At 35.0% G+C, this 21,324-nt stretch overlaps 3 protein-coding genes across 4 annotated transcripts; 2 read left to right on the forward strand and 1 right to left on the reverse strand.

Moving 5' to 3' along the window:
• Window positions 1-5,039: 5,039 nt before the first annotated feature.
• LOC110683455 (vacuolar cation/proton exchanger 3-like) lies at window positions 5,040-10,190 on the reverse strand. 2 transcript variants are annotated; one of them, XM_021859833.1, is made up of 12 exons: window positions 10,049-10,190; window positions 8,118-8,395; window positions 7,889-7,956; window positions 7,741-7,769; window positions 7,458-7,654; window positions 7,088-7,306; window positions 6,804-6,926; window positions 6,591-6,707; window positions 6,436-6,489; window positions 6,214-6,330; window positions 6,006-6,105; window positions 5,040-5,649 (listed from the first exon to the last, which is right to left on the reverse strand). In XM_021859833.1, exons 1-12 carry the CDS (start codon window positions 10,122-10,124, stop codon window positions 5,591-5,593), a joined length of 1,437 nt encoding a protein of 478 aa, XP_021715525.1. In that variant the 5' UTR covers window positions 10,125-10,190; the 3' UTR covers window positions 5,040-5,590. The 2 variants fall into 2 exon arrangements, with proteins under 2 accessions (XP_021715525.1, XP_021715526.1); XM_021859834.1 differs by having other exon boundaries at window positions 5,045-5,649; window positions 8,118-8,408; window positions 10,049-10,170.
• A 1,453-nt stretch (window positions 10,191-11,643) lies between these two features.
• Window positions 11,644-15,942, forward strand: LOC110683458 (nudC domain-containing protein 2-like). Its single transcript, XM_021859836.1, has 5 exons — window positions 11,644-11,905; window positions 12,008-12,156; window positions 12,276-12,324; window positions 12,991-13,133; window positions 15,673-15,942. The coding sequence occupies exons 1-5, from the start codon at window positions 11,740-11,742 to the stop codon at window positions 15,751-15,753; spliced, it is 588 nt and encodes a 195-aa protein (XP_021715528.1). The 5' UTR covers window positions 11,644-11,739; the 3' UTR covers window positions 15,754-15,942.
• Window positions 15,943-16,077: 135 nt separating this feature from the next.
• Window positions 16,078-20,757, forward strand: LOC110683457 (inositol 3-kinase-like). The gene is made up of 2 exons (XM_021859835.1): window positions 16,078-18,892; window positions 20,220-20,757. Exons 1-2 carry the CDS (start codon window positions 18,029-18,031, stop codon window positions 20,514-20,516), a joined length of 1,161 nt encoding a protein of 386 aa, XP_021715527.1. The 5' UTR covers window positions 16,078-18,028; the 3' UTR covers window positions 20,517-20,757.
• Window positions 20,758-21,324: the final 567 nt, after the last annotated feature.

Below are 21,324 nucleotides of genomic sequence, written 5' to 3' on the forward strand. Positions count from 1 at the left end.
TAATTTAAACTAGTAGTGTAACATAACTATAAGTCTTGACGTAAAGTCTGTTAGTCCAACTAAATGGTTGAAATTTGGAAGTAACATGTGTCATATTATACTAATCAGTGACCCTACTTGTTTTCCGATAATCTAGATTCAACTTGGCAAAACAATAAATTCAGCATTTTTTTATTCTCCTCCTCTTTGTGGCTGATTACAAGCCATTCAAAATTATTAGCAAGTCTGAGTTGTGACGAGCAAAAGCCCATATTACAGGATGTGAAGATGGGCAATTTGCCCCACAATTAGGGTGTATACAGACCATTCTAGCAAGTTGAGCACGTCAAATCTTGCTATTAATTCAATTCCAATAATGAAGGTATTATGAACAATATCTTATTTTTACCGACTAAAATTTATTTTTACTCGTGCTACAGTATCATACATATCATTAATAGTACGTCCGATTAAAACGAACGAGGAAGCCCCAATTCATAATCATGATTAATAAATCAGCATGACATTTTCATAAAATAAATAAATGCTCATATTTAACAAAATGTAAATGCCAATAGATAAACGATTTTTGTTTCTCAATCAAACCCTACTTTTAAAAAGTGTTGGCACAAAATCGGCCACGGCCACAAGTAAAACAGTACAAGAGTAAGTTCGTCCGTAGTACACTACTCTTAATGAAACTTTAGGTGAGGTTTACAAAACTTTACACTTTACAGGACAGCTTAATCTGTACTTTAGGGAACTTGATGGTTTCACACTGTTGTACAGCTTCTACTAGCTCATTTGTCGTTGTTTCTAACATGAGCAGCATGCATGTTTAATTATCTTAATCTAGTTGCACAATTTGGCAATTTGGACTAAGTTGACTTCTAAATACGTTGTAATTAAGTGGTGATTTGGAACATGAAACTCTTATGAAGCTTCCACACCAGACAAAAAGTGGATCATGCCGTTTTATTAAGATGTAAATTATTGGTCATATTAGTTAATTAATTAATCAAAATAGTCATCAACACATGAACACAGTGAAGTAAGTCAATATATAGTAAAAATCAATAAATTATACAGTACTTTGGTATTAATGTGATCATCAAATGACAATAATTATTGCATTATTATATTTACAAAATCAATAATAATGCATGTTCGAGAAGACTCTTCTAATATACACCTAGAAATTGAATGATCAAAATCTTCATGAAAACTTTGTGAATTATGTCTATACAAATTATACACTCTAACACGCATATTGGATTCACATAGACACTAAGTTCAACCCTCGCAATTACTTAGGGCATGTTGAACTGAGCTGAACTGAACTGATTGGAGCTGAACTGAAATGAACTGAGCTAAAATGAATATTTTATAAGAGAGGGAAATTAGGTGTTGAAGTGCACTGAAATGGACTGATTGAAGCTAAACTAAACTAAAATTACATAAATGTGAAGAAGCCTTTTTTAAGAGTCTATCTTGTATAAAAACGAGTGTATTTATTAACAAGATGACTTTAATAAGTTATAAAAGCGATATTTAAGTGTTCCCATGTGGGGCGGGACAACGTTCTATAATCTATAGTATAGGATCATAAGGGTGAGATTTTATAAAGATTGTTTAACATATTTCAAAATATAAAATATGGATCATATATTAATTAATTATAAAAATAATCCCAACAAATGAACACAGTGAGTAAGCAACAGTGAGAAAGTCCTAATAAATCACTATTAGACACAAACAAAATTGCATAAAACCTTTTGTATTACTGAAACTCTGAAAGTCCTTTTAGTATTTAGTACTACTGAGATTTTTTTTTTCTGTACTACCCAAAGTGTTTTTGGTACTACTGAAATCATATATTGTATTAATGAGAATGTTTAGTAGTACAATATTGTCTCTCAGTAATACTCTTAAAATGTCATTATTTACAAAATTGCCATTATTATGTATTTGCTTGTGCGGTTGACGGTTGTACCTAACTATGAGGCCCTTGAATGCGCTCTTTACTACTATTAGCGTGATCAAATGACAATAAATGAATCATTTTCTATATTTACTGATAGAGAATATTCATAGAATATTCTCATCCTAGGTTTAGGATATATTTTGTATAAGATTATCTTTGATATTTGTACATATCTTATAGTTACCTAATATGATTAGGTTTCTCATTGTAACCCTATAAATATTGATCAATGGAAATCACTCTAATCGAGGAGTTTACATTCTCTGACATGGTATCACAGCTTAGGTTAGATCTTGGGATTATATACAAAAATTCTCACCCTGCCAGTAGGTTAGAAAATTAAACCCACCGGCGGGATATACAAAGTTTTTTATGCTTCCGCAAACACACATATAGATTTTTTTTTTCTTTTCTCAAAGTTTTTTTTAATTAGAATCTTTATGTAACCTTGCGCCTCCCACCAACAGTAGCAATCGCGAAAGCCTCCTCCATCATTGTTGGCAATCGCATACACTACCGCCTCCCACTACTGGCAGTAACCATATCTGCCAACCTACTCCATGTGCTGCACTCTATTTCCACCTCCCCATGACCAACAATGATTCTTACATTGCCTCATTGGTTTTTTTTAACACAAAATCACATAGATTTTGTTTGGGTGGTGGTATATCACAATAAGGTCAACTTTTGCACATCTATTTTGCTACCAAGTTAGCTCCTTTTATTGTTGCAGCACTTGGAATCTTTGTGGAGTATTATTTCTTGCTACCTGGTTTCTCTTCTGAGAATTGATTAATTTCAAGCGGTGGGATTTAATCTTTTCTTGCGCAATTTTATTTATTTTTCTTCAACTGTGATTTCACGTAATAGTGTAGTGTCTTTTTTCCGATGATGGTTTGATTCCTTAGCTTCTTCTTCTCTAGATTTGCAACTTAGCCCAAGTCTGTGTGCGGCTCTTCTCCTTCTCCTTCGGCCTAGCAGTGCTTATCTCTACTCTATGTAGGTCGTGGCTGTTGCTTCTCTCGTCATCACCGGCACATTTCTACTACTTTCTCTTTTGATCATGGGTTATTATATTATCCTTACCGTTCGATGCGTGATTCAGATCCAGTCTGAGCATCCGATTTTCTCCCGCTCTGACTGCGGGGGTGTGATAGAGAATATCCATAGAATATTCTCATCCTAGGTTTAGGATATATTTTGTATAAGATTATCTTTGATATCTGTACATATCTTATAGTTACCTAATATGATTAGGTTTCTCATTGTAACCCTATAAATATTGATCAATAGAAATCACTCTAATCGAGGAGTTTCATATTATCTAGCATTTACAAATCAATAATGCATCTTCAAGAAGCCTCTATTATTTTCTCATAAAAAAAAAATCTCTCTATTATAAAAATCTAATATTATATATAAAGGGAATTTCCCGAGTTCTTAGAGAGTCACGTAAGATTTAATTTTTTTCAGCGCGCCATGTATATATAAAGGGGAGTTTTTTCCCGAGTTTTTAAAGAGCCACGTAGGATTTGATTTTTTTCAACACGTCATATAGGATAATAAATTTTAGTAGTAGCCAATTAAATACGAGATTATTATTGCCTCATAAAAAAAGGCGAGATTATTAATTTCTTTTTAAATTAACTAATTTAAATGACACGTAAGCAAAATTGGCGAATGAATTTTCCCATTTTAAATTAATTAAGTATAAAATATTATCTTTTAATATTATATATATATATATAAAGGCATAGTTTACACAATTCGATATTTTTCTGTTGTACCTAACAAGAATGAATATCGTGTTGTGAGCGATAACAAGATAATGATACAATTTTTTCAAAATACAACTGTCAAGGGCATTGCAGATAATAATAAAATTCCGTTGTATAGATTTGATTTTGTTCAATTGCAACATTTAGATAAGTTCTGTAGTAATGCAACACTCCCCAGTATATATTTTACATATTTTGTATTTTTATTTTTAAAAAATTTATAAAGTGTTATCATTTGCTTAACTAATTTCTTTTAATTGTTTTTTTTTGGTTTCGTATATCACTTTGTCATATGAGGTGACATTTTATAGAGGTTTTAAGACAACTAAGCTATCCATTGTATGTTGTATCAGTTAACTTACGTAGTTTTAATGGAGCAACACTCGTTGAGTATGTTGACCAAGGTCTACCTACTAATTAACGAGTAGTTTAGTACCTTTGTTACTCTTTGATGACCTTTTAATTTGAACTGTCGTTTGAAAGGCAGACAATAAGGAGGCAAGAATTTATCTTCCTTTAATTAATCTTAACCCAACTTTGAAGTTTATACTAATTTAATTGTTGTTATAACTGGAAATATGCATGGTAAGACACTAATTTTTGAGACATAAAAGTTGCAACAATGTATTGCATGAGCAATAACTGCTCCTACTTCACGAATAATAATACTATAAGATGGGATTTGGCTTATTCAATGTTCATCCACTAAATTATATGACCAAAAAATAATAATGTTTGCATTTAAAAAATAAATAAATTATGTAGCTCAAGTTTAAATCCTCCTGGCAATCAAGTCAAAAACGAGTAGATTTATTAGTTTATAATATAAGATTAGTTGGTGTTATGGAGCTGCACTTACATGCACTCTTTCCCATGGACTGCTAACATATTTAATAATTAACATTCAATTATTTATGCACATTATTATAAAACTTTTGTAAATTTTATAAAAAAATTAAAAATAAATTCTAAATAGGAATATCATTATGGAACGGAGGGAGTATTATTAATTATTCGATTGATTTGTTTATTATTTACAAAGATGTTCCGTAGGAATTTGTTCTAAACTTATTGAAATTGAAAGAAGAAGAAAAAAAAAAAACACTTTTTCTAGTGTGTTTGGCACTAGTGTTTGAGTAGCTTTTCATGGTTTGATCAAGTCAAACCACTACTTAACAAAAAAAAGTGAATGTTTGACAAAATAGTGGTTAGAATAGCTTTTAGTGGTAGAGGTAGCTTTTATGAAAAACTAGAAATATTAGCTTTTGAAGTTAGATGTAGCTTTTGAGGTAGCTGTTGGAAATTTAATCTATAGTTTTAAATATAAAATATTGAATTACATATGTAACAACTAGTAAACTGCTACTTTAACGAACACGCATACCTAAATTATTTATCTTCACAGCTACAGCCTACAGCTAGTTGACAGGCTGACAGCTAACATCTAGCTTCACATCTAACAGATACTTTCACAGCTATATTTTGCCGTACACTCCCTTCATATTTAAATCGTCCCAAAGTTGGCTAACAACTAATTACCAAACAAGTCCTTTGCATATTTCCAAATAGTACTACTAGAGATTTTTTTATTTTGGGACAATAGCCACTAGAGTATAGTTTAATACCAACAGAATCATTACTTATTTGATACCGTCTAAAATCTTCAAGCTATACCCACAGAATCACATTTATATCATCAGATAGATTACAAGTTGCAACTCCAATGTAGTTGGCATACATTAAAATCTACAGTAGAAAATTTTCAGATTCGATATCTGTTTTCCAAGAATTAAAAAATTTACAATGGACAATCTTTTATTTGAGACACCAGAGTTGACATCTCAAATTATCAGGCACCAGCAAATCCAACTGACGATATAAGTCCTGATCCAATGAAATTCGCTTGATCTAGCATGCATTTTTTTAGAGTGCATATCAGTACTAAATCTTATGGACTACTACTTTACATTTTACAATATACCAAGTACAAAGTATTAACCCTTAATATACTTCTCGTCCCATCTAGAATTAATAGAGTCGCATACTATATTTTATTGAATGTTTGGAAAGATAATTACATTTCCTATAATACTAATGGTTTATGATTAACTTTTCAAGAAACAGCAACTAAAATTAAATGAGAGGAATCAAGGATGATATAGATGACTGCCATTGTCAAGATTTTTTTTGCAATTTTCTAATTTACATATGGTTTGCTTCTCAGTTGCCTTGCTAAAAAATTGTGGATTTTGTAGTGTACTTACCATCGTTATCAGTTTTATATGGAAGGACCAAAAGGCTTGTAGCAATAACCGTGTAAAAAAAGAGGAGAACACCCCCTTTCATGTAATGTGATGATCCATCCTGTTTAATAGTAGCAGCTAGCAGTGTCTGAGTTTAAGCCAAAATTTTTGAAGCAAAAGAGAGATGCAATGTGACTAAAAAAATGAATGATCAAAGTAGATAATAAACCTGCAAAGTGAAGGCTATAACGAGTACTGAAACAACAAAAGAACCGGTTTCCAGGACGCTAAGGGAGAGATCCATCTTGATATGCATGATCCATGCGACAATCACACATAAGGGGACCTATAGTAGCAGGCTCTTGTATTAGGACTTCATTCTAAAAATTGAGATATGATGTATAAAGGAATTGAATGTGGTCATTATTTATGTAGAAGTTTTAAGTGTTACCACAAATATTGAAATTTGGGTGGCAGAGCCCAGGGCAACTGCCAGAGATATATCCTGTCAGATTAATTAACAGCACATAGTTAACACAAAATTATAATGCAAGTACTATATATATCATGAATTTCAAGAGAAATATAAATCAGTCAGGATCATACCAGCTTGTTCTTGTAAGCAAATATGATTGCACCTGCATGTTCTGCTGCATTCCCAACTATAGGAAGCATTATTATGCTGAGGAAGCTAATGGGAATGCCCCAGGAGATCGAAGCAGCCTGTTTCAATGTATTTGGGGTTAAGTTTTTGATTGGGCATAATAAACTTGAGTACAGAAGATGAGTGCAAGAGAAAGCTTCAGAGTAGTTTCGTACCTCAATTGTGCCAACAATATATTCAGAGAGCAAAGCTATCACTACTGTCATGCCTACCAACCAGCTAAATGCACTCCAAAAACCAATTATTGCTCTCTCATCCTCACAATTATCATCAGGTTCCTGCATATTGTTGCGATCATCAGTCAGCAGAGTATTCAGTTTTTTTAGACTCCTTTTATGTCTGTTGTACTCTTTTAGGGGCAGATAGTCCAGATACCACAAGCTACAAACCAGGAGTTCTGTACAAAAAGCTACATACCAAATACATATAATAAAGTCACCTCTTCAGAATCAAACAACTGTCGGTGAGTCTTCAGCTGAAAGAACAGATATGCAATATAAGCCACGAGCAGGACAATGCTGTTCACTCTTGACAGCAGGAGTATGGAGCTAGCAGAGAATGCCGTCCCTGCAGCATCCTCAGAATGTTGAGTAAACAAAGGCAATGCATGACAAAGAGCTCCAAGAAAGAGGAGAAGTATATTTACATCGGCTTGATTCTGTCATGAGAAAGAGAAAAGGATAATCATAGGCTGTTTCGGGGTAAGAAGATAAGAAAGCGCATGAATTTAAGTTGTTATGATATGCCAGCCTCACGCATCATGCCAAATCATTTAAAAAAAATAGCGAAAATGGATTTCAATGTATTACTCTGTCAAATTTTTGCTCCTGGCTCATGTTGGCCAAGCCACCACAAAATAGAGAAGAACCAAGAACTAGAAGAAGGTTTGAAAGAATTGATCCCAGAAGAGAGTACTTCAGCACAGCTATCTTCCCTTGGTGGAGTGCGAATATAGCTATTATGAGTTCTGTTGCATTGCCGCAAGTTGCATTTAGCAGCCCCCCAACTGCCAATTTGCACTTAGTAATTGATTTGTTCATGATAGCAAAATGAAAGATATAAATGCCAATTGCCATTCAGAGCAGCTAGTACCTGTTGAGCCAGTATAATCTGCAATTTGCCTTGGATTTGACATGCAAAAGGAGACACGGAGAGAAAATGACAATCACATTAATTTTTTGAATATATATACTCTTAGCATATTGAAGCATAAATTCATTACGATTAAGTAGTAACATACTCAGTAAGAAAGCTAACTCGTTCCGCTAAAGGGGCAAGTCCGATTAAACTCAAAGCAAAGACCCAGGGCTGTTAAGATGCAAGATCGCAATGAACTAATTTTAAAATAAGTTTTTGGAATGACAAAATCGATCAATAAATAAAATCAATCCCTAATACCCTAAAATCGGATTGGCTTTTATAAGTCATCCAAACTTTTATCTAATCTCTACCAAAGAAAGTGCACTTACTCTTCCAAAATTGTGATATTTGGCCACTATAGCGAAGGGGATGGCCACAAAGAGAGCACAAATCTTGGTTCCAAGGATAACATCTTGAAGATTTTTCAGAATTCTCCTAACCAACAACGACTTGATGTTCAACCCCAGGGCCACATCAGACTTTTTCCTAAGCAATGAAGATGACAAACTATGTGCCGTCCTGATAATTTTAGGCTCGTTGCTTGAGTCACTGATGATTCCATTTTCTGCATCCCATGCCTCATTGGAGTCCATATCCTTGACTATCCCTACACACTTACGCTACGTAAATATTAGACTAGCAGTATTTTTTGTTTTTTTGACAATGAGGCAAGCAGAATAACTTCTTGGGCTGTTACAATTGTTACAAATTACTAGGCTTAAGCTAATGTGATTGAAGAGAAGACCAGTAGCGACAAACTTGCAGTTTCCTGGAACTTTCCTGGGGATGAATTTGGGTAAAAAAATCTCGCGGCGATTGCAATTGGCTTTTCACAGTCTAAAACCATTTCTTGCCATCGGATTCTCCTACTCCTTATATCATAGTTGCTAAAATATGCTATTGAAGGCATATGTTACACTAATCCACTGTTAAATGTTTTAAAGCTAAATATGTGCTTGTAAGTTTCATCCAGATCATTTTTACTTTTTTATTTTTGGTTGTTATTGTTGTTGTTGTTACATTATGTAGTCTAAAATACAAACAAAATGTATTCTGTCCAGGTAGAGCAATTAATAGGGAATACCTTTATATAAAATGAACTATGAACCAAAAACATCTTCTCTTTTACATTTTGTTGCATCGATCTCTTTTTTCACTAGTTAACAATACTAATATACTTATACACTACACCGTAATTGTAATGAACCTCTACAGATTTCTAGAACCACTAGCTTGTTTATCTTATGTATTTATTGCAATTTTGGATTATTTGGCTATGTTTTGGAAATTAGCATTAATCACAATATGAATAAGTTAGCTAAGTTAATGAAAAATGTGCAATGAGTTTCACTAGTTATGCCAAAATAAGAGTATAACATAACACATTAACACTCTCACATCATTTCATAATTGGCCATACTCATAACAAAAGCATTGGGTTCGAACAATTTGATTATTAACCCCTTGGGAGAAATTAAGTTACTTTACATTACATTGCACTTAATCATCAGCTTAAAGGCATCTACATTTATCCAAACAACTAGTAAATCATCCTAGACCATAACCATACAAAAATTAATGTGGTTCAAGTGTCCAAACAAGCATATATCAGCTTATAAAAGATCTTAAGAAAACAACTCTTGTTTTTTTACAACATCCATGCCTTTCATGGTACAACAGTTTTCACCATATCCCCGTTATACTTCCAAGGCTATTTTATGCTCATTTGTCATTTTTTCACGATTGCCCAATTCCTCGATTCGTGTTTAGGGGTTGTGAGGGAGTTCCGCCAACAATGTGGTGCATCCTTAAATTAGACAACTAGTATTACAAAGACACAGAACTATCACTATTAACCTGTTTCAATCCTAAAAATAGGGAAAAGGCTTATCTCTATCTTATTAAACCCTTTCTTGTTTCTAATATATACTCCTTAGTATTCTTCTCACATACATTACCACTAACAGTTATAGATTAAGAAATTTCCAAGAATTTTCTGGGAAAAAAACAATAAATTAAAAAGTATAACAACCCTTTTCAATTTTTGTTAGTATTATGAAATTCTGTAAAATCCAGCAAAACATATGAGTAGTATAGTTTACGACTTCAAACTTGAAACTTCCATCACAATTGAAGAATCTTATACAGTACAGGCAACAATGCAATTATGAGCAAAAATAATACTAATTAGCAACAAAATTTACAAAAATACAAAATAAATTATGGTGCAAAATAATCAAATTAAAAGATAGCAACTTACCATATACAGTTGAAAATGAAAAACCTGATAAAGATGGGGTAATATAGCTGATGCTGAACCTCGTGTATGCTTCCATTTTTCAGGTAGTAAGAAGTTGAAGTTGATAATGACTCTGCAGAAAGCTTCATTTTGTGGGAGTGAAGATAATTGTTGGAATAAAAAATTGTTGGGATCTGTCAAGTCAAAAAATTTAATAGCCCGCTTATGAATTGGGCCTGGCTTACGGGTGCGCCAACTTAATATGGTGTCGACGAGATTTGATATCGGAAGGTTAAACTTTAGATGTAACATTGGAGTAGTGATAGACCACTATCAGCCTATCAGATATGGGCTTATTGGGCCTTTATCGGTGACAAAAATGTAATTTCGCGTATTACTTATCATGTTAAAAAGTAGTCTCTCTTCTCTTAATAACAATATTCAACACTATAATAACAGTATATAAATCAAGAATAACATTATACAAACCAATAATAACATTATACAAATCAATAATAACTAAGCACCGACAAACAATTAACGTCGTCAATTTCGATCGAACTCATACAATTTCCAGCATAGAATTCACCCTTTTTAATGACTAGAGTCGTAAGTCGACAAGAAACTTGTCTATGTTTGAAGACCATGAAAGTCAGCGAAAATACTCCATAGCATTGCTCAGTCTTCTGCTTTTGGATTATGTTTTTTAGGCGGTTCGTTTCCAGTGTTTTTATAATGGAGGTGGTTGCGTGATTCTGGGTTTTCGACCAAGGTGGTGGCTGGTGGGGTGGTAACTTGTTGTTGGAGGTGGAGGTGTGGTGGGCGGAGGCTTGGCCGAAAATGGGAGCTATCCATGGAGGTGGGGAAAGGGTTTACGGGAGGAAGAAATGAAGAGGAAAGGGGAAAAAAAAAAGGAAAAAAAAAAATAATTTTATATTGTGGTATGGACAACTATAAGCTCATACCTGGTAGCAGGCTATAGTTACTCTATAAGATCTAAGGTAATGCCTGTAATATGTTGGCCTACTAAAATAGTAGACATTTAAATTGATTTTTTTTAAAAACGTGTAATGTGAGTTACAAAGGGAAGTGATGTAGATGAGATTTGATTTTATGTTTTGAATTATACCCTTATACTAACCCAACAAATAGACATGTAACTTCTGTATGATTGAAATTGTGTCTATGCACATAGAACAATGGAATAATATTTATAACATTGATGTCATGCAATAATATTGACAATATGTAAAATTAAGAATCAATATGCATAATTTTTATTCATAGAGGATGCCTTGACACTATTAGTCACGTAGTGGTAAGAATGAAACTTTCAACCTTTTCGATTTTTATTAGAAATATTTGATGATGATGACCCTTTAACATCCTCTTTTCGTTGTGCCTAGTCTATGAGTTGGATTGAATTATAAAAGATTTCAAATCGGAGCAATTGTGAAAATTGTATAAATTGCAATTATATAGAGATAAAATTAAATTTTCAGGACTTGCAATAAATCGAAACCTTTCATATTACTTTGACTCTAGTTAAAAGGAATTTGAACTTTCAAAAATTCAAATTGCTCTTAATAAAATACAGAGTACAAAATACAATTCTTACCACTCGACCAAACATCAAATCAATTTTATTTTTTTCTTGGCATTTAGACAATAGAAGACCATTCATAAAGGAAGAATACGAAAAATTCGAGAGAATGATTCTTGGTTCCCCAACTTATCAATCGTCAATAATCAAGAATTTCATATTATTTCCCGGGAACGCCCAAATTTCATCTCACCTCTTCACCGGAACCCTAATTTCCGAAAAAATTATGGCTGAAAAATTGGCCCCCGATAAGCGCCACGCCTTCGTTCACAACGGTAATCCTTTTCACTCTCTTCAATTCTTGTTGATTTTATGAATTGATTGATTAATTTTGACTGGCTGGAATTTCAATTTTTCAATTAATCACAATTTTTTAGGTCAGAAGGTTTTTGAATGGGATCAAACCCTAGATGAGGTTAATATGTACATTGCACTACCTCCTAATGTGCCGACGAAGCTATTTTATAGCAAAATTCAGTCTAAGCATGTTGAAGTTGGGATCAAAGGCAATCCTCCTTATCTTAATGTTAGTATTTTTGCATTAATTTGATGAATTTTTAGTTGATTAATCATTTTTAAAATTTCAAATGGAAATTCTTGTTTGATTGTTGACGATGTGAATTTGTTATGTATTTTTTTTTTCAGCATGATTTGCAGCATCCTGTGAAGACTGATTCCTCTTTTTGGACTTTGGGTATGTATATAATATTTGTGAGCTGTAATTTTATTGCTTTGATTTGGTTTTTTATTATGATAATTTAGTGAATTACATATGATCTTTACTGAGAATTAGTTGAAGTGTGCTGTGATGAAGAGGTGCTAATATGATTTGAACTGAGAAATATTATGCTTAGTAAACTAAATCACATAATTAGCGAACTATTGTATTGGTATTCTATCTAGATTGTATTTGTTCCCTTGAAAGTCCAAACACTTGACATGTCAAGTGAAACATATGAAAAGGCTGTAATACTTGTGTATGAGTTTATGTGTGCCTAGTGATGTTTGGGCTTGGTCGGGCATTTGGTCAGTGTATCGCTTTATGTTAGCAAATAACAGCCTAGCAGCTTGGTAAAAAGCTTCTTTCTTATGGCTTCAGCTGTATTGGTATCTTGTTACTAGGTGCATAAGTTGATATATGTGCTGCTGTGAAGCATGCATATGTGCTGCTGTGAAGCATGCTTATATTCAGAGGATCCTTCTTGCTGAATTATGTAATATGTATATACAGCTGTGTTTAGCTTTCTTTAGGAATGTGTACAATATGTTTGGTTGAGTTAATGCAAGTATTTTGTTTAATTGTCTGAGTGTTAGATTTGCACTTTGTACATAGTTGCTGATATTTCTTTATGAATGCTAGAGGATGATTCACTACATATAACCTTGCAAAAGAGGGACAAAGGACAGACATGGTCTTCACCAATCGTGGGTCAAGGTCAGCTGGATCCTTACGCTGCAGATCAAGAGCAGAAGCGCTTGATGCTTCAGCGATTTCAAGAAGAGGTCATTTACTTTAATCCTGTTTTAAGTTTTTTCAAGTTGTAGACTTGTACATCTGCTAGCTACAGTTTTGTCTGTCAAATTGTGTGTCACTGTGGAGCTTATCAAGTAAAGCCGTATCAAGTGGAATTCTTGCAATAATGTGAACTTGGCTTTTTTTTTTTTAATTAATTAATTTTTTTTATTTTTATTTGTATTTTTTTGAAAATGAATATGATGCTAAAAATGCAAGAACAATAGAGTGTAAATCTCACTTATTCAGCTTAAGCTTATAGAATTCATTGTGCTTTGTTTTTTGTTGAAGTCTTCTAAAACTAACTTGCTCGGCTGTTATTTGGGTGACCATTTGCTTCATTGCTTGTTTAAATCTTTTATTTTTTTACTGTTATTCCGTGATCATGTTAAATACTCCCTCCGTTACGAATTACTCTCAACAATTACTAAAAATGGCCGGTACACATTATTTGCAACAAACTTATTTCTTTCCTTTTATGGTAAGTTTTTTTTGTGTGATATTACAACATTACCCTTACTTTTTTTCCTAAACACCCTTATTAAACTATTGATTTTATCTTATTAAGTTAAACCCTAACATTGATTTAATCACCTCCCATCTAAATTCTTCATCATCACCACCACCATCACCACCACCACCACCATCACCTTCATTTGCAACAACCACCACCACCACCGATCGCTACTAACGCCGGAAATCACCGCCGTCGTCTTCTTCCTTGTCGACACCTTTGTTTTCTCTCTCTTCCTTTTGTAGATCTGACTTTTTCTGAGTTCGTTGTGCATTTGGTGGTTCGAATTTCTGGATTTGGTGCTTGGTGGGTCAAATTTTAGGGTTTGGTGCTTGGTGGGTCGAATTTCTGGGTTCGAATTTCAGGGTTTGGTGGTGCTGGGTTTGAATTTCGTGGGTTCGAATTTCTGGGTTTGAATTCGTGGGTGGTCTCGTGGTGGTGGGTTTCGGGGTTGTGGGTCTGGGTTCGTGGGTTATGGGTTTCGGAGTGGGTGGTGGTGGGTTGTAGTGGGTTCGGCGGTTGTGGGTCTGGGTTCGTGGTGGTGGATTTCGGGGTTGTGGGTCTAGGTTTGTGGGTTGTGGGTTTCGAGGTGGGTGGTGGTGGGTTGTAGTGGGTTCGGCGGCTTCGCACGTGGTGGTGGTGCTGGGTTTTGTTGGTGGCGCGCTGACTGGTAATGTTTTCGTGGTTGTGGTTTTGCTAGGTGGTGGTGGTTTCGTGGTTGTGGTACTTGGTGTTTAGGTTTTTTTTTTTAATTTTTTTTATTAGATTAATACTAAGCACATCCCTTATTTTCCAATAATCACACTTAAGATATTTCGCCTAGGAGTCCGCAAACTCCCTCTTTGTTGCGAGTAACTCGTAACGGAGGGAGTAATTATTATTTTTATTTTATTTGGGGCAGGTTGTTTTGGGGTGGGGGGGGGGGTGGGCACGGATCATGTGAAATAATTGTTTTTTATTTTTATTTGGGGGAGGTTGGGGGTGGGGTTAGGCCCTTTGGGTTGGGGGGAGGGATTACAAAGTAAAATACAATGGAATTACTTTAATCACTAATAGATTTAATTGATATAGAAGTTAAATTAAATACTTAAGCTATAATGCATTGGCCTAAGGCTGCTTTTATGACTTATGACTAAGAGCATTGACAATCAATTTATTGTTATGTCCATCATTAGGGTTTAGGGGTGAAAATTTTCTCATATTTGCTTATAATATTTTTCAGTTGGATTCAGTATTGGTACATCTTTTTATCATGCTCCATTGCATGTCTTGATCTGTTGAACAGAGTGATCTTTTGAATGAAAGGGCATTATGATAGATGATATATTGATCTTGGCTTGTCTTTCTATATTAGTGGCTCTCCTGATCAATTTGCTGGTTTGAGGACCTATCAAAGTAAATATGTCTTTGATGTGGGTGGGGGATTAATTTTGTTTAATTACCGTTCTTGTACCTGGTCATGATTCTCAATGCGAGGCTTGGCCGGGTGAGGTTGGTGATACATGAATGTTTATATTTACAATCCCCATTGGATGTAAGGGCTATATAGAATCATTGGATGTAATTATGCCTATTTGCTTCAATTCCCTACTTCTCTACCTTTAAGTAGAAAGCCTTGCACTCTACCCTTCTGTGTATTGCAAGGATATAATTGTGTTTGGTTATTGTGTCATGTCATTTATTTGGCTTTTTATTGCTTGCCTTGCAGCATGTGCTCCTATATTCCCCTTGTTAGAATAGGATATTTTTTGCATCTGTGATCCCTATTTGAAAAGACTTGATTTTTTTTCATCTGGTTAGATAGTGTGACTTTCAAGTTTCTTGAATGTCTTGTTTTGTTGTAGGACTTTCAAATGTTTTTTGCATGTATACCCTATCTGATGCAATTGTTCACTTTGTCCATATCTTTCAATTCAATAAAACAAAATTGTGATGTGTGGTCCATGGTACATTTCACTACTCAGCTGTCTTAATTCTTTTTTTTTTTTTTTTTTTTTTTTTTTTTTTTTTTGCAGAACCCAGGTTTTGACTTCTCGCAAGCAGACTTTAGCGGGAATTGTCCGGATCCTAGAACATTCATGGGTGGAATCCACTAGGTGGTTATCTTGCATGGCGAGCGTTTTACCTGCATAATTTGTGAAGCCCTATAAATGTCAGTAATAAATGACTCTTATTCTTCATGTTAACTGTAATCATCAATTGGGCAGGCTTGATTCCAGATAGTAACTAATTTAAGTAATGCTAACTTATGTTATTCATCATCAGTAGCAGTTTCTCAAGGCTCATTATTGTTGTTGGCTTGCTTGGTCTTTCTGTTCCTTTGACATTGCTCTACCTGATCATGTTAATGTGCAAAACTAACCTTTTCTTTGGTCTGACAGTTGTAGACTTGTATTGTTGTCCTATTATTTATGTCATCCAGAATAGTAAGGTTGTATAGGATATGTCAGATGCAGGTGTTTTGGCAGAGAGAATACTTGAGAGTGCCTCTTTGGTGTTAAATGGCTATTGTTGTCTTGTGAAGGGAATGAAATCCACAATATACTAAATATGCAATAGTATGCTGTGCTGTTCAGGAGTATGATTTGCACGGGGATGATTGGGTTTTGGGGAGGCGGGGGGGATTGGTGTCCAGGAGACCAGGAGTATGATTTGCATAGGGCTAATTGGGGTTTGGGGGGGCTGGGGCATTGGTCTTGCACTGAGTCATGCCCCAGGCCCCAGCGTGTAGTGGACAAGCACCCCCTCACTTGTGCACCAAAATAGGGCACTGTTTTGGGTACTTTCGGGTGCTTGATATGCAATCTAGATAAACGTTTAAGGGAATGTCGAACATTTTTTTTTTTTTTTGGTGAGGTAAGAAAAAAAGAAAGAATTAGGACCCCCTCCTCACGAGGGGCAATCCTAAAGCATCTGAGGTGAGGAAATGTCGAACAAATTGCGTGAAGGAATTCTCCATCAATAATGAATACAGAGTATCATACTTTGCCCCCCCCCCCCCCCTTTCCCTCTTTTCTTGTTTTGTTTGCATCGCATATAGACTCTGTTTAACAAGTGGCAGTTGGGCACCTTTATATCTTTGAGTTGTGTCCTTGTATTTGTATCACGTAGTATACTCGTTAACACTTCCATTGTTTTCCTCAGTTTCCTCACTCGCTTGGTTTGACAGAATCTAGTCACGAAACTAATCGAAAAGATAGCTGGTTCGTTGAATAAATGCTGCCAATCAGTCAAAGTCTAAAGTTGATAAGCTAAACTAATCTGGTAAAATTAGAGGTTTAGCTTATTATAATAGGTAGACACGTAGTACTTAATGATAGGATGTACTCTACTATTTTTACACCTTTTTCTTACATGATCAAGTAATTTCTTTAGTTTCACGTGAAATTTGAATGTATGGTGTAGGAGAGAGAATTTTTCATCTAATGATGTACAACTGATACAACTATTAGAGCAAGTCACACCTTTCAATTCTATGTGTTCTTCCTTGTTCTACTAATGGAATCTTCAAAGGTTTCTTCCTTTGTGGAATTATTTCAAATTATGCCCCCGATTCAAGACCTAAGCTCCTTACTCTCATTGCCTCGGTATAATTTTCTTTATGCTAGCGTGATTTATATACTTCAAACTAGGAAGTGAAAAACATTTCTATTTTCTTAAAAAAGTATTTCACTTGGCCTATATACTCCCATTATTATCTTCCAATATTCCAATTAGAGAGGAAAAAACTATCAAAAACAAAGATAATGTTGCCCCCATTAAAATTGGCACAAATCAATGAGCAAAGATTTTATGGTGTGACCGGGGTTATGTGGTTAGGGCCTTAGAGGTTACTCGATCAGTTAGGGAATACTCGATCGATTATGGGTTACTTGGTTGGTTAGGACTTACTCGATTGGTTAGGGGTTATCCATCGATCAGGGGTTACCTAGTCAGTGTTTTAATGTGTATCACCTTCTAATACGATGTAACTAGTCACACAAAAAAGTGTTATATAGTTCCATTATATAAAAACCATTTTTATGAGAACACATCTTATAAGTTGTTACTAAGAATAGCTAATCATCTTATGTGTCTCTTTCTTTGTGGATTCACCTCATTTAGCAATTTAAGACAAAACTAAACATTATTAATTGGTGTTTAAAAAAGCAAGTTTTATTATGCTCCTAAATCGGTTTTGATACTCTTTACCACTTTACCAGAATCCGTGTACGCGCAGAATTTCAGAACATATCGACAGACGGCAATAACGAAACTCAGACGCAGATATATAAATACTCCAATCCATTTTTTAAATCAATTTCTTTGGAATTTTGGATCATCTTCTCTAATTATTCCCAGAAAAACCAAACCAAATCAAACCCCATTTTAATGGGATTCCCCCGCCGTAGTTTGGTAGTAGGCAACTACTGTCATGATGTCCTCCTCAAAGACGACGTCGTAATTGCAGAATCCTTAGGTGGTGCTGCTTCCTTCATCTCTAACATTTTCTCTCTCCTCTCAATTCCTTGTGATTGTATTTCAATTGTTGGTTCTGATTTTAGTTACAATCACTCTGTTTTCTGCTCTCCAATTGTTTCTAATACTTCAAAAACCACCGTTTTTCATGCCCATTTCTACTCTAATTTCCCTGAAAATGATGGGCAACCCGTTTCAGATCGGACCCTTAAACGGGTCATTGCATGTGACCCGATTCGACCCACTGAGTTGCCCAACTCTAATTTGGGGAAAAGGTTTGATTTTGGGATGGCTGTTGGTGTGGGAGGGGAGATTTTACCTGAAACTTTGGAGGGTTTGGTTGAGATTTGTGATGTTGTGTTTGTTGATGTTCAAGGGTTAATTAGAGAATTTGATGAAATTGATGGTACTGTTAGATTGATTAATTTGAATGAGACTAAATTTTACCCTTTATTATCTAAAATTGGGGTTTTAAAGGCTTCTGCTGAAGAAGCTGAGTTTATGGATGTTGAGGAGGTCAGGAAGATGTGTTGTGTGGTTGTGAGTTATGGTGAGAAGGGTTGTAAAGTGTTCTGGAAAGATGGGGAGGTTGAGATTTTGCCGTTTTCGACGATTCAGATTGATCCTACTGGTGCTGGGGATAGTTTGTTAGGTGGGTTTGTTGCTGGGCTTTCTCTTGGTTTAGCTGTTCCTGATGCTGCTTTGTTAGGCAACTTTTTTGGGTCTTTGACTGTTTCTCAAATTGGGTTGCCTAAGTTTGATTCCAAGTTGTTGCAGGTGTGTAATTTGATTCTGTAACATATTTAGTAGTATGTCTTTGTGATTTTGATTCTGAATTGTTTGTGTTGTTGCATTAATATTTGTACGCTTCTTCTTCGTATTTGTGTTTAGTATAATGTTTTGTTGTTATATGTTGACTGACTAATGGTAGCATGCCATTAGTGACCTTGACTCATTTCCTAGTTATTTTACATGTTTATTGAAATGGAGCTGTGTAATGGGATTTGTAAGACTTCGAATTGGACAGTGATAAAAAGAATGGAGAGAGAAGCTGGGGAATATGAAAAGTTTTTAGGGTATTTCTTTAGGTGTTACCTTGTTCCAGAGATGTTCTGCTAGGTGTTTAGGTGAACAGTTGAATACTGAATAGGCTTTGCACTAATGGCAGCTTGATTAATGCTACGAAAATGAGGTTTAGGATTAATTTGTGTTTGAGAAAAGAAGTTATGGTGAATTTCTCTCTCAGAGTTGCTTAATTGCTTATGCAATGTCATTTTGGGCTGGTTGTGCCGCTAGGGGTTTTGAGATTAGATGTGTTGGCAAGTATAATCGATGGGTTATGGATTTCAGAGATGATGGCATATGTTAAAGTTGCATCTATGTTCCTGTGTCCTGATAAGTTATGTGAGACTGACTGATGAAACTGATCTCTGTGTTATCGACCCGCCCCACTGACATCCCTACATTAGGGGCATTTCAATCAAGCTGGTTCTTATGAGCTCTGATGCTATCTGTAGAGCCTGGCTATTTATTCTTTATACTTTATGTAATTGTTGTAAACTATGTTTCTGGGATTATACATTCCACTAGAAGTACTTGTGTTGGTAACTAGACACTTTGTCATAGGTATATATTTTGGACCAAAAGCATAGAATTTTTTGGCAATTATTTTATCACCTCCTCTTAACTTGGTGGCAAATTGTGCTTCTTTGAATGATCCAATGATGTAGACAATTTGACAATGTAATCACCCAATCACATTTTTCTTAACTGTTTTGTGTTCCCATGTCACAGTTTCTGTCATACCCATTGAAAGTGTTGCAGAAGTATATTGCCTCTTATCAACATGAGTATAGGATACATACTGCTTTTTGATTTGTTTATAATTACTGTATCTTAATGCTTCATTGGCTTTTCCGTTAGTATATAAAGCATGCACCTTATAAGTTGGACCATTAGGAGCATCTTTTGCTTTGCATTAGCACTTATGGACACTTGCTGATACTCTATATTTAGCATATAGTTCCATTCTCCTTTGTCTGCCAGAAAGAAAAAGAAAGACAATATGATTATTTACAATTTTTGTCCTTATTTTCATTCTCAGAGAGTCAAAGATGAGGTTCAAAGAAGATCATTGCAGTGTGCTCAACACCGAGCTGGTGATGTAAATGAGCTTTGGTTTTCAAAACCACTTGGTCACGAGCAGTTCCACGAGTCCCTTAATGCTATCAGACACACATTTTCTTTGCCTGTACAAGAATGTAGAAGGGATCTACCAGATATGCAAAATCTTAAGACTACATCTGTAAATCACAGTGTAAAGCATCAGTGTAATGGGCAAAGTCTCCTGCATGATCCTGTATATGATGAAGCAGCTGAACCCCTCAAAGGTACACAATGATAGACACCAAAGCATATGCTCTCTTTTCCTCTTTTAGGTAATTTGCTGGTCATCTTTTTGTAATGCAGCAATCCTGTTTAGAATAATTTGGGGCACTAGATCATACTCTCTGAAAGTCTGAAATAGGTCACTTTAGTTCATAATTAGAAAATTTTGTAATTGAAACGGAATCCCGTTTCTTTGTTGTAATTTGTAAATGCCTAATCTCAATGAGGTGTTATGATGCCTTGCCACTGATGCATTTCCTGTTTCCTATGTTTACTGAATGCAAACTGAGTAATTAGCAGACAGATTATAGCAAATACTGTATATGAACAAGGATCAAAATATTATGGAAATCTGTGCTATGATTGCTATTGCCAGGCAGGCAGGCACAACGTCATTTACAGGAATCAACAAAACGCCCCAATCTCATATCACATGTATGGTTTTGGTGATATTTAGAGGTTTTGTGGTGGTTAAGATCATCAAAACTACTGTTGAAACACGGGCTTGACTTCATCGGTTAGTCCTCTAGACTAGATGATGGTAGAGTTGATCGGACCTAATCCTCCTGATGTTGAGATTCATATTGGATGCTGGTTATTTCTGTTGTCGAACTCCATGGAGCAGTCTTACTAGAGCTGCATAGATAACATGTGCAATGTTAGACAAAGCATCTTTTTGGAGGAACAAGGGAAGGCTCTGCTTAGAGAACACAACATGAATTCTGCTCTCTACACGAAACCTTTGATCAAGTACTTAAATTCTTCTTTGTTTCAGTCATTACAAGTTTACAACCTTCGTACGTAATGCGGTGTATATTCTA

This window comes from Chenopodium quinoa, unplaced genomic scaffold (genome assembly GCF_001683475.1).
Source record: "Chenopodium quinoa cultivar QQ74 unplaced genomic scaffold, ASM168347v1, whole genome shotgun sequence".
NCBI lineage: Eukaryota > Viridiplantae > Streptophyta > Magnoliopsida > Caryophyllales > Amaranthaceae > Chenopodium > Chenopodium quinoa.